Source organism: Cannabis sativa, chromosome 5 (genome assembly GCF_029168945.1).
Source record: "Cannabis sativa cultivar Pink pepper isolate KNU-18-1 chromosome 5, ASM2916894v1, whole genome shotgun sequence".
NCBI classification, from domain to species: Eukaryota; Viridiplantae; Streptophyta; class Magnoliopsida; order Rosales; family Cannabaceae; genus Cannabis; species Cannabis sativa.
The window spans coordinates 10,534,634-10,549,090 of NC_083605.1; the positions used below are offsets into that span (position 1 = coordinate 10,534,634).

The following is a 14,457-nucleotide window of genomic DNA, read 5'->3' on the forward strand; positions in this document are numbered from 1 at the left end:
CCGCTCATCTTCAGTCCCGTGATCAATCCAAACTCAGACCTTCCAAATCTGGCCTCGGTTTTACCCACGTAAAACCACACTTCATCATTCTTTACCTCAGTCACTTTCATTTTCCTCAACAGAAGTTGATGCACAATCACCCCGGAGAATTTCAGATCATTCGCATTCCAAAAAACTCCAAAAGGAGTTTCCTTCACCCTCTCGGTCAGGTTAAAGGCTTCAAACTTTGCTTTAATTGAAGCAAAGTACCCATTTCCTCGGTAAGTGATACGCCCAGGAAAATGCTCAGCCAAGGGGAGAATGAGTTCTGGAGCCATCTGCAAATACAAACAGAAAGATTATAAATCGCATATACGTCGCATAGAAATCGCATAACAGCCAATGAATAACATACTACATCGCACAAACTCGCACATAAATCGCACATTAATCTCACTACCAGAAATAATTACATTCTGTTTCCTGTTGGCAACATATTTGAATATAAATCGCACACAATCGCACAAGATATCGACAAAAATTGCACAAATAGAACAGTTGCAGACACAGTAGTCATAAATCGCACAAACTCGCACAAGACATCGAGAAAAATCGCACAAATTCAACAATTGCAGATACAGCAGTCAATTATCGCACAAAATCGCACATAATCGCACAGAAATTGCACACACAACCCACAACGAAACAGATCTTAAATTGTATCCCTAATCGCACACATATCGCATACACATCGCACAATATCGCACAAAATCAAAAAAACCCCCAAAATCTATCTCCCTAAACTCAGTTTCTTCCCCAAACTCTAAAATTGATAAATCCAAACAAATACATTTCAGGTTTTTCGCAGATTGTGAATTTAAAGTTAAAAAAAAAATAAAGAACAAACCTGGGTATTGGGTTTTTCCAGTCGTGGGTGGGTTCGCGGGTCTCCTCGGTCGCCGTGGGTTCGACTGCATATGGCCGTGGGTTCGTCTGGGTCGTCTGGGTCGTGCGGGTGGCTGTGGGTTCGAGGGGTCGTGCGGGTGGCGCTGGGTTCGTCTGGGTCGTCTGGGTCGAGGGGTCGTGCGGGTGGCGCTGGGTTCGTCTGGGTCGTTTGGGTCGAGGGGTCGTGCGGGTGGCGCTGGGTTTGTCTGGGTCGTCTGGGTCGAGGGGTCGTCTGGGTCGAGGGGTCGTGCGGGTGTGGGTTCGTGAGTTTGGGAGAGGGAAAGAAGAGAGAGAATGTAGTTAGAGGGAATGTGGGAAGTTTGAAATGAGAGGGGTATTTTTGGAAAAAAAGAGAAAGATTGGTATATTTTTTCTATGTGTTATAATTAGGTATAATTTAACACCATTAGACTTTTTTAAGCATAAAATGTCAAATTTTCCTATTTAAATTCTATTTTCTATTGTACTATTGCTGACATGATATATAATTTTATTAGCATCCTATATATTTTTATTTTTATTTGTTGTTATTATATATATATATTTCGATTGTAAAATATGTGTTTTTGTTATATGGTATATAAGCTTTATTGTGTTTTTTATTTTATTATATATAAAGGTGATATATATTTTTTTAAGTATGGTATAATTATTTTATAGTTGTATATAATTTTGTTAATATGGTATATATAATTTTTTTAATAATAATATATTAATTTGTTTTATTTTTTATTGTAAGTATATATATTTTGTTGTATGGTATATGATTTTTGTTCTCTATAGTATATCATTTATTTAAAATGATATTTAATTTTTATTTTATTATATATAAATTTTTTAGTATGTATACATATTTTAATAGTAATATATATAATTTTGTTAGTATAATATATAATTTTTAAGTATTAATTTAGTATTGTTATAATTTGTTTGTGGTATATAATTTTATTACTACAATATATTATTTTCAATGATACAATATATCAAATACTATTGTATATATTTAATGATCTAATGTATTTATTTATTTTTGTTACAATATAATAATAAGCAATACTAAAATAAATTATATAACTTAATTTAATTATTATATTTTTAAAAATAATAATATGTAATAAATATATTTTTATAATTTTTATTAATTAATATATTATATTTAGTTATTTTCTTCATTTTTTTTTAAAAAAAATTACCAACTTAATTTTTAAATTTAAAGTCATTTGACATATTTTACATCTCAGCGCTTCATGTTATGCACCCTCTAAGACCAACTTTCATTGCAGGTCAACAATTGAACCTCTTTAGAAACCCCATATACAATCTACTAGTACTACTTCTCAAAGCTCAAATCTAACTCAAGGATTGAGTCTAAAGCTCAAGTTCAATTACACAACACTACTATTATCTCTCGGTCTTTAGCACATTCTACATTCCTATTTCAATGTAGTAATCGTTATAATAAGAGCAATAATCACTTTCTTTGGACTAATTTTTGATGATTGGGCCTTTGCTTCAACTATAGTTTGTTTTTCTTTCTCGTGAGAGCTGTCTGTGACTAATCTCTGCATGTATATACATCTTTCTATAACCATGAAAATTTCAAATGCAGTGTTCACATAATATGATATGAGATCTTTGTTTTACAACATATTGATAAGGGAATCTTCATCGTCATGGGGATTTTCGAGAGCCAATGTGTGTTTTTTGAAAGAAGTCGCGGCTTCTTCCCTGTCCTCTAACTTCCCCAGTTTGTCATATACAATTGCCTTCAAATAAAAAGCTTCTGCTGCCAACTCATGATACTGCAAAATCATAATCATAATGATTCGTATTATGACAGCACTAAAACTCCGCCTTTAAGAATAAAAAATATCGACACCTAAGGTGTGTTTATGCAGCACAAGTGAAAACTAAAGAGTTAAGAGGGCCAATTATCTGAGGTATATTATAGATATATATCATAAAAGGGAAATAATGACACATTTTGGATGAAAGGTAGAGATACAGGAGACTGGAGAGAATTGAATGTTGTCCTAGACTAGAATCGAATGCAGCAGTAAACCATAAGTTATAAGAAAATTATCGTGCCTTTCGTTTATTGCATGTTGTAATAGTAACACAAGGAATACAGAAATGCACTTACCTCTAGTACTTGAAGTTCGTCAGAAGCTTGACTCAAAGGATCGAGCACAATCTCGGCATTTTCAGAAACTGGAGAGGAATTCAAGATAGGAAAATAAGTACATTATGAGGTCAATGTTATCAGATGGCTTGTATTGTAATCTATCAAAAAATTTCAAGAATAAGAACCAAGATATTTATGACTGATAAATGCTATCAACTCTAACAAAACTTTTCAAGAATAAGAACAAGATATTTATGATTCATAATTATAAAGATAGTGTTAAGTTTCAACTTTAAAGATTGCTTAAGGAGTTAGGAAGTACTTGAAAAGTTTGGATCAGACAGATAGCATTTTGCTTCTACAATATAGGCCCGTGCACGTAGCTCCAAACCTCCATGACCAAGTATTGTTGGAAGGACCCCATGTATAAGAGACAATGCCCTTTTTGCATGGTTTGATCCAAGTGAAAGCCACAATTCCGCCAATGTCAGTACAGCTGATGCTCTTAGAAGATCCAAGTTAAATGATTGGCAGAAGGAAAGGCTCGCCAATGCATAAGGGAGACCTAAAACAGGATTTCCTGATCTCTGGAAAAATAAATAAACAAAACCGGACCTTAATTTTACGTTTACAATAAAGTGAACTTAAGCAAGGAAAATGAAAAGACAACTATACAGTGTGCAGAATGGTTTTGCTTATTTCATTTTCTGTTTGGTTTTTCTTACATTACATGTTTACGCCTGTGGGCATGTCGGGAGAAAGTAGTAGCAAGGTGGGAGGTTATTCCAATAATACTCTAGGCAAAGTATATATTATATGTTAAACTATTGTACCTTGTGAATTTCAGCAAGTAAAAGAAGAGTAGTTGCATTTTCCACTTGTAGATTGAATTTGTAACACATGCAAAAGAGGGAGTGTGCGACCTCTGCAGCCTGTAAAGACATAAGATAAAGGTAAGCATGTGTGTTTTTCATAAGGCAGTGAAACAAGCATATCAAAACAACTACTGTTGTTACAGCCCACACACACAAGAAAAAATGGAAAAAAAAAAAACAACTATGTTATGCAGGGCTAAAAAAAATGGTTTTTATCAAGAAACCATAATAATTCTTTTGAATTTAAAAATCCTAGCGTTGTCATGTCAAGAAAAATACACATAAGAAAAGAAGCAAAGGAAAATTAGAGCAAACGGAACTGATAAGTGTGTATTATCACTATCAGTCTCAGAATCTATTTATTCTTAACAATATCAATTACATTCTTGATTTCTGATAAGAACCTTCTGATATCAATAAACAGTAGCAATCCCGTAGAAAACCCCATAAACCAGCACAAATAACAGAGAAGTAAGTGAAATAGCAGCAAGTGAAGAACTGAAATGGTGAGCTATTATTGAATGAAAAGGAAAAAAGGAGACCAAGTCTCTACAAGGGAGGAGAGCCGAAGCTCTCTATTGATGCTGAGAATTACCAGGTTCTAGCATAAACCCCAAAACCAGCTCAAACCAGATATAAAAGTAATGCTCACCCAAAATAAGGAAATGAAAACACCCCTACACTCACTCACAGAGCCAGTTCACCACATTACTGCCAAATACCTCTCCTAGTATAAGTAAAATGCACAGCAGCCCTCACATTTCTATCAATTTCCGTCAAATTTTAAAACAATACCTTTTCATACACAGAAAATGTGAGAATATGTCAAATGAAATATATGGATACATGATACACTAGTAATGTTACAGTTCAGGTCCATCCTTCTTCCTTAACTGCAGGTTTATATAACCAAGAATTATCAATTTCCAGAACCTTGAGGCTCAAGAGCTGCCAAAATTCCAGCAACATGAATCACTAAATCCATTGATTTGTATTTTGCAAAAGACACTATTCTATTCTCAGACTACTTTTCATTTTAATTCTTCTTAAGGTATATTTACAGGAGCTTGAATCCCAAAACCGCTCACCCACCAACCACTTATGCTAGCCTCAAGCGATCGCTTATCCCCCAACTGAGTAGAGTACACCACAAATATCAGATATCATATGCCACATAGTTCAAAACAATGAGCTACAGCTGATACCTTGAAAATCTCTTAAACCAGGGTAAGGAGATTCTCAAGGTATCGGACTCCAGTGCTGGTTGACTACATAAACCTATCTGCTGGAGATAAAGTCTTATGCCAATCATGGCCCAAGAGTTATTAAATTACAATATATGTAGCTCTGTAATGCACTCAGTCGATGAATTAATTTAGCTTCAAGAATTTTAATATACTGATTATCAAACCTCGCTAAACTGGTTTGCTGCAAGCAATGTCCGCGCACGGCGAAGACCTGCTTCTGTCTTCAGTTCCATGTCCACGCCAGTAACAGATGAGGCCAGAACTCCAAGCTCATCACATACTTGTTGAGCAAGTTTCAGATGTCCTCTAAATGATACTTACCACATATTAGATTTAGAATTATGGCAAAAATATAACATAAGTAAAAGCAAGAGACTGGCAAATAAACTAACCTATGCAAAGCATGCTCATGGAGCAGTTGCAGTTTCAGTACCAAGATTCGAGACTTTGACACAGTTAAAAACTTCTCATCTGCCATTTTAAGAGCCGCAAATGCCTCTACACATATAGAGATAAAAATACATGTGAGAGAGAATGTGCCACTAAACCACAGAAAAATCCATGTGAAGAAGTGTTATGAAGGAATTTAAGCATTTAAATTAACCTTTATATCCTTTGAATACTGCTAAATGTTGGATAAGTTTCACATATGCCAATGATGCATCTGATGTACTAGAGATATCCAAAAAAGAAGGAAAAAAAAAACACATAAGTTAAGAATGAGGTTGACAATCACAGAATACGTGTAAAAACAAGGTGTTCAAATCCTGCGATAGCTTAAGCTACATTACCTTGAAACATCAGCAAAGCAAGTTGCATAAACAAGTGCGTTGACTTTGGCAAGAGAAGCACTGACATAAACAGAAGAAAGAAAAACAAGTAAGCAGTCAATTCATTGTAAGCTAAACTAAGCAACTCTGAAGCTTTACAATACCATTCCCATGGAATGGCTGTTTCTCCCAAAAATTAGGAGGGGAGTCCACTCCATGACACAATACTTTTTAACATATTAAATTTTATTCTATTCGTGTTCTTATTCTTATTCTCAATCCCGTTCTAGTGTGTTCATTACTCTCAACCAAACATAAGAAACTTCTGACTTCAGAGTTGATGAGCATGCAAAACAATGTATATGTGAAAAGATAGAATCCCTTTGGCCATGAAATACACGATACAAAAGAGGACCCAAGTTAACCCTATGCCTTGTAAAACAAAGAAAAAATTGTTGACCGATTAGATCACCTAAGTTCTTGCAATACCCCTCATGAAACAAATGTGTAATAAACCCCATGTACCGTTTAGTAAGGTACATGCCTATAACTAGGTAACACATTAAAAAATACCAATCCCTCCACATAATGCTTGTCCACTTTTGGTACTCGCCGTGTAACTAGGAGTTATTACTTTAGAACACTTACTAAAACAAGATTCAATGGTTTTAGGATTCACACCATTGCCTATGTATTTTTAGTGAACTGACTTGTTTTTCCCTGGTTCTTTAGCCACATCTAATGAGGCTACCTATTTAATTACTTTGTACATATAAGAGCATCTAATGATGTCAAGTTGAAGTTTTTGATCACAAGCTAGTCAAAATTATAGTTAAGACTTTAAAGTTCAAACAGCATTACAAATAGTAGAAGACTATTTTACAAGAATCTTCATAAGTAATGTCACTGTAACAATCTTGAAAATAAATAGAGTGGGGGGGAATGATCCTCACTTAAGATTACCTGCCATATGTCTCCCATGCAGTTGCACGAAGTAAGTATGTAGAACCCATTAATTGCAACACGGATCCAGGAATTGAACTTGGTTGCCCACAGAACTGAAAAGCATTATTACTGCTTTCAGATCCATTTTCCTGAGATAACACCTGTGAACCCATAGGTTTCTGTAAATTTTTAAGCCATGCAGTGCTAAAATGACCATCAGTTGTCAGTGTTGTATTTTCAGAAGCAAACTCGGTAATCAACTGAGAACTTGACCTTAGTTCCTGCAAGGATGGTTAAAATAGGTTAAAAAAAAACAGAAGAAATATAATAAGAAAAAGGCAATGAACAAGGATTATCATCAAACCATCCATGGTACCTTGCAAACATTAATTGGTGATGTTCTAAGCTTCAGGGAAGCTTTAGGACCAAATGATAACAGAGGTCTTTGCACATGCTGTAGAGGACAGTACAGCAATTCCAAGTTAGAAAATCAGCAGAATATACGTTAGAAAAGAACTCGTACAGTGGTACTTGAACTAAGTTGCAGTAGTAACTTACGAACACTGAACATGTGTTATAGTTTCAACAAAAGAAATAAAAAATGAAAAACTGATGTTCAGAAGAACTACAAAGAGAGCCTATATCTACACAATGGGGTAACAAATTTGTTCTTACCGTCAAGTCAAATCTAGCCATGGCTAGATGATTGGAAGCCACTAAACGTTTTAACTTCAAATTTTCAGCTCTCTTCAGAGAGCCTCTCAAGAGTACAAACAATTGTTGCTGGACAGAGAGTGAAATGCCTATGCTGGTCAAAGGTGAGTATGATGATCCCAGTATCCCAGTTGTACTTGAGATACCAGTTTCTGACAACAAGTTACAGATAGCAGCTAGAGTGTATGCCAGACAAACATCATTACTTTGCTGTACAAGTAGAAGTCACAAGGCATCAGACTAGGACAGATGCATGAAGGATAAAGTCACTTGACATTTCATAAATCCAATACAGGAGAATGAGATCAAGGATATTGACAATAATCTTTTTGCACATTCAATTATAAGCTTTTAACATCAAACCAACAGGTACCTGTTGAGAAATATGAACTGCCTCTGTGAGTACCTGTTCAAACAACACAATTATGAAGAAGTCAGCTTCTATAATCAGACTCATAATTAGTGGAGAAAATGAAGAGGATTTTAAATGAATTCATTTCCACATACTCACCTCCAAAGCTTGCTTTGGGTGCCCATAATGAAAATGCATCATTCCCAAGCACAACAAAGCAACTTCATATCTCCCTAAATTATAGCAACCAGATACAGGAGGAACATAATCCAATCCTTCAATCCCTGCACTTTAGTCCCATCATATATTGGATTAGATCATTTGAGGTAAACACTTTCATTAGGCTTTCCTTTTCTTATTTTTTTGGTTTATAATAAAATTTATCAGAGGAAGTTAACACAAAAAAGCACAAGAAACTGGAGAAAAAAACAAGTGTCACAAAGAAGTACAATGGAAACGCAAATCAAAATTAAATTGTAAATTCTACATATCAATATTACCAGAACATTTCATATGTTGATATGAACAATGGCAAGTCAATATATTAAAATTAGCAACAAATGAGGAGAACTGGAGAAGAATAGCATCTTTATAAATCTCATCTTGATCCCACATAGAGTAGCATGTGCACAAAAGCAAAAATTCAATATACCACAAAATGCACAATATCAAACAAGAGGACTTGAAAGTTTCCAAAATCATAGAAGCTTTTTTGGAAGAAAGAAGGAAAATACTAGAAAGCCAAATCCACCTAGCATCAAACTGAAATAACCTACAATGTCCCTATTTTGTTTACTCGTAATGCCAACAGCTCCATTTAACATTAAGTATGCTAAGCTGACAAAATAAAGAACAGAATAACTAAAGCAGAAGTAGATCAAGTAACATGTTGATGTAACTAAAAACATAACAACTGATAACCTGTAATCAAAATAGCAATGAAGATTCTCCAATGCAGCAAAATAGTCGTCATGATAAAGGCTATTCAAATATCGCAAGAAACGAACCTGCAATAGAACCCAGCATAAATTTATAATAATAATAGATGGAAAAATACTTTATTTAAAGAGAAAGACAGTGTGAAAGAGGATAAAAGAAACATTGAGAGAAACAAGCAACTAACTCAAAAGTAATAAACAAACTCAATGAGATACTTAGAAAGATAACTTACACGATGCAGCTTAGGTGCTGACTTTTGAAGTTGCCGCAAGACAAGTTCAAAAGCATTCAAAGAGAAAGAGCCTCCATGCCTGCCACAATAATATTACTTCAGAATATATACCACCTAAACTGCATAAAATAAGTGAGTAACACCATGTTTGGTGAGAGGGAAGGAAGGAGGGAGAGTTTAGGAAAGATGGAGAGGATAACAAGTCTCCTTCATGTTGTTTGGTATTAGAAGTAGATTTGGAAGGATAGAAAGATAGTTATTTATCAAAATTACTATATTGTCTTCTTCAAATATATATTATTTATGTTTATGAAGGGTATTTAGGACATTTAATATACTTTATTTTGTCCCTTTCTCTCTTCCTTCCACTTTTGGAAGGATTGGATTTTGTACATTTGGAAGGAGAAGGTATCCATCCATATTTCCTCTCCCTCCCTCTTTCTTCCCTACCAGACACATGATTTATTCTCCCCTTCCAACTCTTTCCTTCCACCCAAAAATCCTTCCTGTTAAACATAGTGCAAATTAAAATAAACTTAATGAATAAAATTAGAATAATAACAAATTAATAATGTGTGACCTTTCAATAGCATCAGCTTGTTCTTGCAGAAATCCTTGTATCTGCCAGTTTGTGCGGAGAAACAGAGCAGCACTGCTATCAGTGTCTCTTAATGTATTTGTTGGAGGATGCATGTACTGGCCAACTTCTCTATCCTTGTCACTATGTCTCGACCTTGGGTCAGCAGGAACCTCAATATCTACACAATTATGATTGTTATTAATATTGTTATCCAATGTTAAAAAATACAAGTTTAAGCCTCAATATTCTATTAAAAATCTATTTTTCAAAATCGTAAACTTCTAAACACTAATAAATCATAAAAAACACAAAATAATAGTAAAAATTAAGGGGAATTATATGTATGTATATATATTTAAATTCAATTAAAAGTTTGAACTAGTAAACTCAAGTGTTTTCATGTCGTACTTTCTAACTAATGCTATGATTTTATGAATAAATAACTATTCTAGGCACTATTGTTTAGGTCCAATACTAAGAAAAGTCACTTTTGTTGCACCAAAATACTGTCATTGTCAACGGGCTAGTTTGTTAGGCACAACACTTCAAGCACTCTCAAAATAAAAATAATAAATCATTAGCCTCATGATAACGTTGAGGCACCTCAAACAGAGACACTTCTCTTTCTGAATCCTCCAAAATACTGTCATTGTCAACGGGCTAGTTTTGTTAGGCACAACACTTCAAGCAATCTCAAAATAAGAATAATAAATCATTAGCCTCATGATAACGTTGAGGCACCTCAAACAGAGACACTTCTCTTTCTGAATCCTCCAAAAGAGAAAAGACCTTTTAAACGTTGCTATTAACTTGTCATTAGCAACTTTAAATCTCAAGAACAAGCTTGCAAAAGTAAACCAAAACAAAAATGTAGAAGAAGATGCTATTATGCAGACAAAAGCAGATGTGGACTTATGTCTACTACTCTTGGAATGCCTCCTGAATTCTCTTTCAATGAAAAGAATTTTGGGCCTTTTCAATGCATGAAAAACTAAATGAAGGTAAAATAGTAATTGGAGGATAAACAACACTATTTTGTAAGAGGCAATTGCTTCAAAAGATGATGCCTAGTTTAGACATTGTATAAACCTATATCATAAATGTTGTGTAACAATTAAGAGGCGCATCATGTACTGTTCGGGGAAAGGAACAAAGAAAGCTTAAGATATTACCACTCGAAATTAGAAAGTGTTCTGGAAGCTCTCAGAAGAAGTATGATAATAGTATTTATTTATTGTTTTTGAAAAAAGAGAGGTCACGTTTCTCAGACTGATCCCCACTCAAGTTTATTGAGAGACGTCACTTGTGGCGGAGGAAAACTGTGGTAACAGAGATATTAATATAAACATAAAGTATCTCCGATCGGGCTTGAATTGAAACAACTCCCCCATAGGAGAATTTTAGCTATGCAGTATATTTTTCCAATCCCTGCATAAATCTAAAAATGACAAATCCTCAAAATATTTTGACTTAAAACATCAAGTTGCTACCCAACATCTAGTTTTCTCCCACACTTCCACTGCTGAACTCTCTTTTTCTTTGAAAATTCTGGAATTTCTTTCACTCCAAATTGCCCACATAGTGGCCAACTGCTGATCTCCAAAGCTTTGTCATAAGGAGTTTGACAATAGTTAGATGGCAAAGAATATGCAAGATTAAATTTGGTTATTATAAAGGTTGAAATATATCGGATACTGGCTATTGCCAATAAAAATGACTTATAAGAATACACACTCCTAGAAAACACAAGGTTTATGATCTATACACATATATTGTGAAAGAAATTGTAATTGTACGCTAAATGTAATTTCAAGAGAAACTGGCGCATTAGATTTGAAAATCGTGTATATTTATAATTTATTTAACAAGTTTCCCACACACACAACCCTAAAAATAACGATAGTGCTAAGATTTCAGTAGTATAACACCTTTAGTATAATTTAAGGGTCATGCTTAATATGGATGGTTTCACAAGATAAAATGAACATTGAAGAACTTTGGCTATGACTATAAAAGCATTCCATCAAGTTAAATATAAAAATTCAGCAAAATTTTCCAGGATTAATACCTTCAGCCAGATCAAAAAGTGCTTTCGGCATGTGAAGATGAAAAGAAACACCTTCACTGGCCCTTTCTCTTGCTTCAATCTCTTCATCAACCTTCCCATACACTAAATTTTCCAAGTCCATGTTCTCATATTCCAATTCATTGCTAGAGTCATCTAAATGAGGTGGATCATAAGAAGGACAACTTGAGAGGGCTTCTTTACAATAAATCCCTATATTTGTCAAAAGATGGCACAAACCCTGCATAATTTTTTAAGTTGTGAGAGGGCTTTTTTTAATATCTTTCTGTAAAAAAAAAATATTGCCATACTGCACATAAAAGTTCCATGACAACAAAAGAGCTGTGAACAGAGAAAGAGAGGGAAAGAAAAAGACACAAGCCTTACAAGTTAAAGGAACTCCCATTGGAAATTTAGCATGCATGTGATAACTATGTCAAATATTTTGCGTTTCTTATAAAAAAGTGCACCCACAAAAGAAAAGAAAACAATAAAAATAGCATAAATACCTCATATGACAAAAGATTAAAAGCAAGTAAACAACGGCGTAGAAACATCCCCAGATTGCTATTTGGGTCCAAAATAACTTGGTCATCTTCAACAACACCAGCCTCAGGACCCCCAAGGATTCCTGAAGGAAAAAAAGCAAATATTTAAAACAAACAAGCTATTAGACATTGAGGCAAACAACAGATTGATGGAATGAAACATAACATAACCAACTGAAAAAGAAGCTTAAAAAGCTTGTATGCATCAATAAGAACAAAAACTGCCGATTAACTTGATGTGGAGAGGTTTAAGGAGATTTAATTCTCTTATATACTAAGAGGGTGGAATATCTTTATAAAAATAGCTTTTCCTCAGTTTGTTTTTAGTACAGTTTTGTAAGCAAGGTTTTCTTCAGACATAACTGAGGTCCAATATATTAGGAGGAGATCACTCGTGGACATGTGTTTTTAGAAGATTCAAAGAGAGAATCAACTCACCTCGCATATCACTGAAGAAGTTGAACAGATCATCAGGTGAGGATAAAGATGAAAGCCGACTTGTTAAATGATCAGTTAGCCAATGATTTAATAAGCCTCCGATTTCCCTTAATTGATTTATGAGTTCTTCTAGTTTCGGCTCGAAAATATCATCACATGACTACCCAGTAAAACAAAATTAAAAAACATATTCAAAAATTTGCAAGTGGTTCTGAAAATTCAAAAATGAACATCATTCAAAGACAAGAACTAAAAACACTTTATCAAACTTAAGCAAAATAGGGCAGCTAAATTTCCATCCCCAGTAGCAAAGTTAACATTTTGATTTGACAATTGAGCTAATAGTAACCAAAAGAAATGTAATTGTGAGGAAACGAAGGCGAAAACCTTGGTAATGGCCAACAAGAACAAGCCCAGGCGATTGTGCTGAGAAACGGAAGAGAAAGGAAATGGGACAGAGATCTGAGCGGGTGGCGCATATATCTGAAGCAGAATGCAAACGGAGACTTTGTGTGGCGTTAAGGAAATAGCTCCCGGTAGCTTCAAAATCCCAGTCATTGTCAAAGTAACCTGGTAGCACCAAACCAATCATCCACTGAGGAAGTTTGGGTTTGACACCGTTCCGAAGCTTCGTATTATCTGCTTCGTCGTTGGAGAGAAAGTATCTGAGCAAACTAACAAGTTTTCTTGCTCGTCGAAGTGGTCGTTACGGAAATAGGTTCGGGTTGTTCAAAAACAACATTAGAAGTCGGTGACTGAGGAAGATGATGGCGGAAATGCCGGCGAGAGAGTGTGGCCGGAGAAGAGTGAAGGAGACGGGGAAGAAGGGAGTGGCCAAAGGAGTGAGGGAGGAAGAGAGAGAGGGAAATACGATGAAACCAGTTATTGGGCTTTTTTTTTTCTTTTTCTGAACAAAAAGATGATTTATTTATTCGGAAATATTCCGAATCAAACAATAGACAAAAGTTCACGAGGAGCTATTAAGCTCACTAAAAATACGATCTAAGTGAAAATAAAATGCTCGAGCAACACAATAAGCAGTCCTATTAATAGACCGTTTAATAAAATGTAAAGACACACAATTAAGAGAAGAAAATAAAGAACAACAACCTTAAACCAAGAAACCAAATTGAGATGACATTGAAACTAAGCCAAAAAAAAAAATGAGAAATTATAATAAATTGAGATTATTTCACAAAAACATAAAAACAACAAAAAAATCACAAAAATACAGTTTCATTGAATTTTAAATATTTTTACGATTTTTTTAATTTTATTTACAGAAAATACGGTATTTTATGTTGTACTCTTGTTAATTTGTTGTTGATTTTTTGTTATCTGCATGTTATTTTTTGTTCTTGTTTTGATGTTATTTAGATATTATTTTCATGTTACTTTTATGTAATTTTCTTGTTGTTTTCGTATTATTTTTATGTAAAACCGTAAAAATGTAAAAAAAATTCTGTAAACGTAAAAATGTAATTTTTTTTACAAAAAATGATGCCTCATGTAATTATCCTTAATAAATTATGAGAAATTACATATATACTTACTTTTGTCATTTTTTTACAAAAATATCGTCAGGTGGTATTTTTTATTTTTTTACTGTGTATTTTTATAAATTTTATACTGTAGTATACTGTTTTTATTTTTTTAGCTTTTTTTTGTTTGTTTTAGAGTGTTGTGTTACGGTTGTTTTCCAT

General features: G+C 34.1%; 1 protein-coding gene across 2 annotated transcripts; it reads right to left on the bottom strand.

Annotated features, from left to right (window-relative positions):
• Positions 1-2,177: 2,177 nt before the first annotated feature.
• Positions 2,178-13,772, bottom strand: LOC115699147 (anaphase-promoting complex subunit 5). 2 transcript variants are annotated; one of them, XM_061115388.1, is made up of 21 exons: positions 13,142-13,699; positions 12,755-12,914; positions 12,278-12,399; positions 11,772-12,009; positions 9,704-9,881; positions 9,462-9,629; positions 9,124-9,202; positions 8,874-8,959; positions 8,112-8,241; positions 7,974-8,006; positions 7,562-7,810; positions 7,263-7,340; positions 6,905-7,167; positions 5,963-6,022; positions 5,776-5,843; positions 5,564-5,669; positions 5,336-5,477; positions 3,883-3,981; positions 3,372-3,636; positions 3,068-3,135; positions 2,178-2,726 (listed from the first exon to the last, which is right to left on the bottom strand). In XM_061115388.1, the coding sequence occupies exons 1-21, from the start codon at positions 13,310-13,312 to the stop codon at positions 2,565-2,567; spliced, it is 2,925 nt and encodes a 974-aa protein (XP_060971371.1). In that variant the 5' UTR covers positions 13,313-13,699; the 3' UTR covers positions 2,178-2,564. The 2 variants fall into 2 exon arrangements, with proteins under 2 accessions (XP_060971371.1, XP_030482257.1); XM_030626397.2 differs by lacking the exon at positions 9,462-9,629 and having other exon boundaries at positions 13,142-13,772.
• Between the last annotated feature and the right edge of the window lie 685 nt (positions 13,773-14,457).

Coding starts and splice junctions, on each gene's coding strand:
- LOC115699147 (XM_061115388.1), bottom strand. CDS start 13,312: ATGACTGGGATTTTGAAGCTACCGGGAGCTATTTCCTTAACGCCACAC. Junction 9,882..11,771: donor ACTTTTTGATCTGGCTGAAG/GTATTAATCCTG, acceptor ATAATTGTGTAG/ATATTGAGGTTCCTGCTGAC. Junction 8,242..8,873: donor CATTGCTATTTTGATTACAG/GTTATCAGTTGT, acceptor ATGGGACTAAAG/TGCAGGGATTGAAGGATTGG.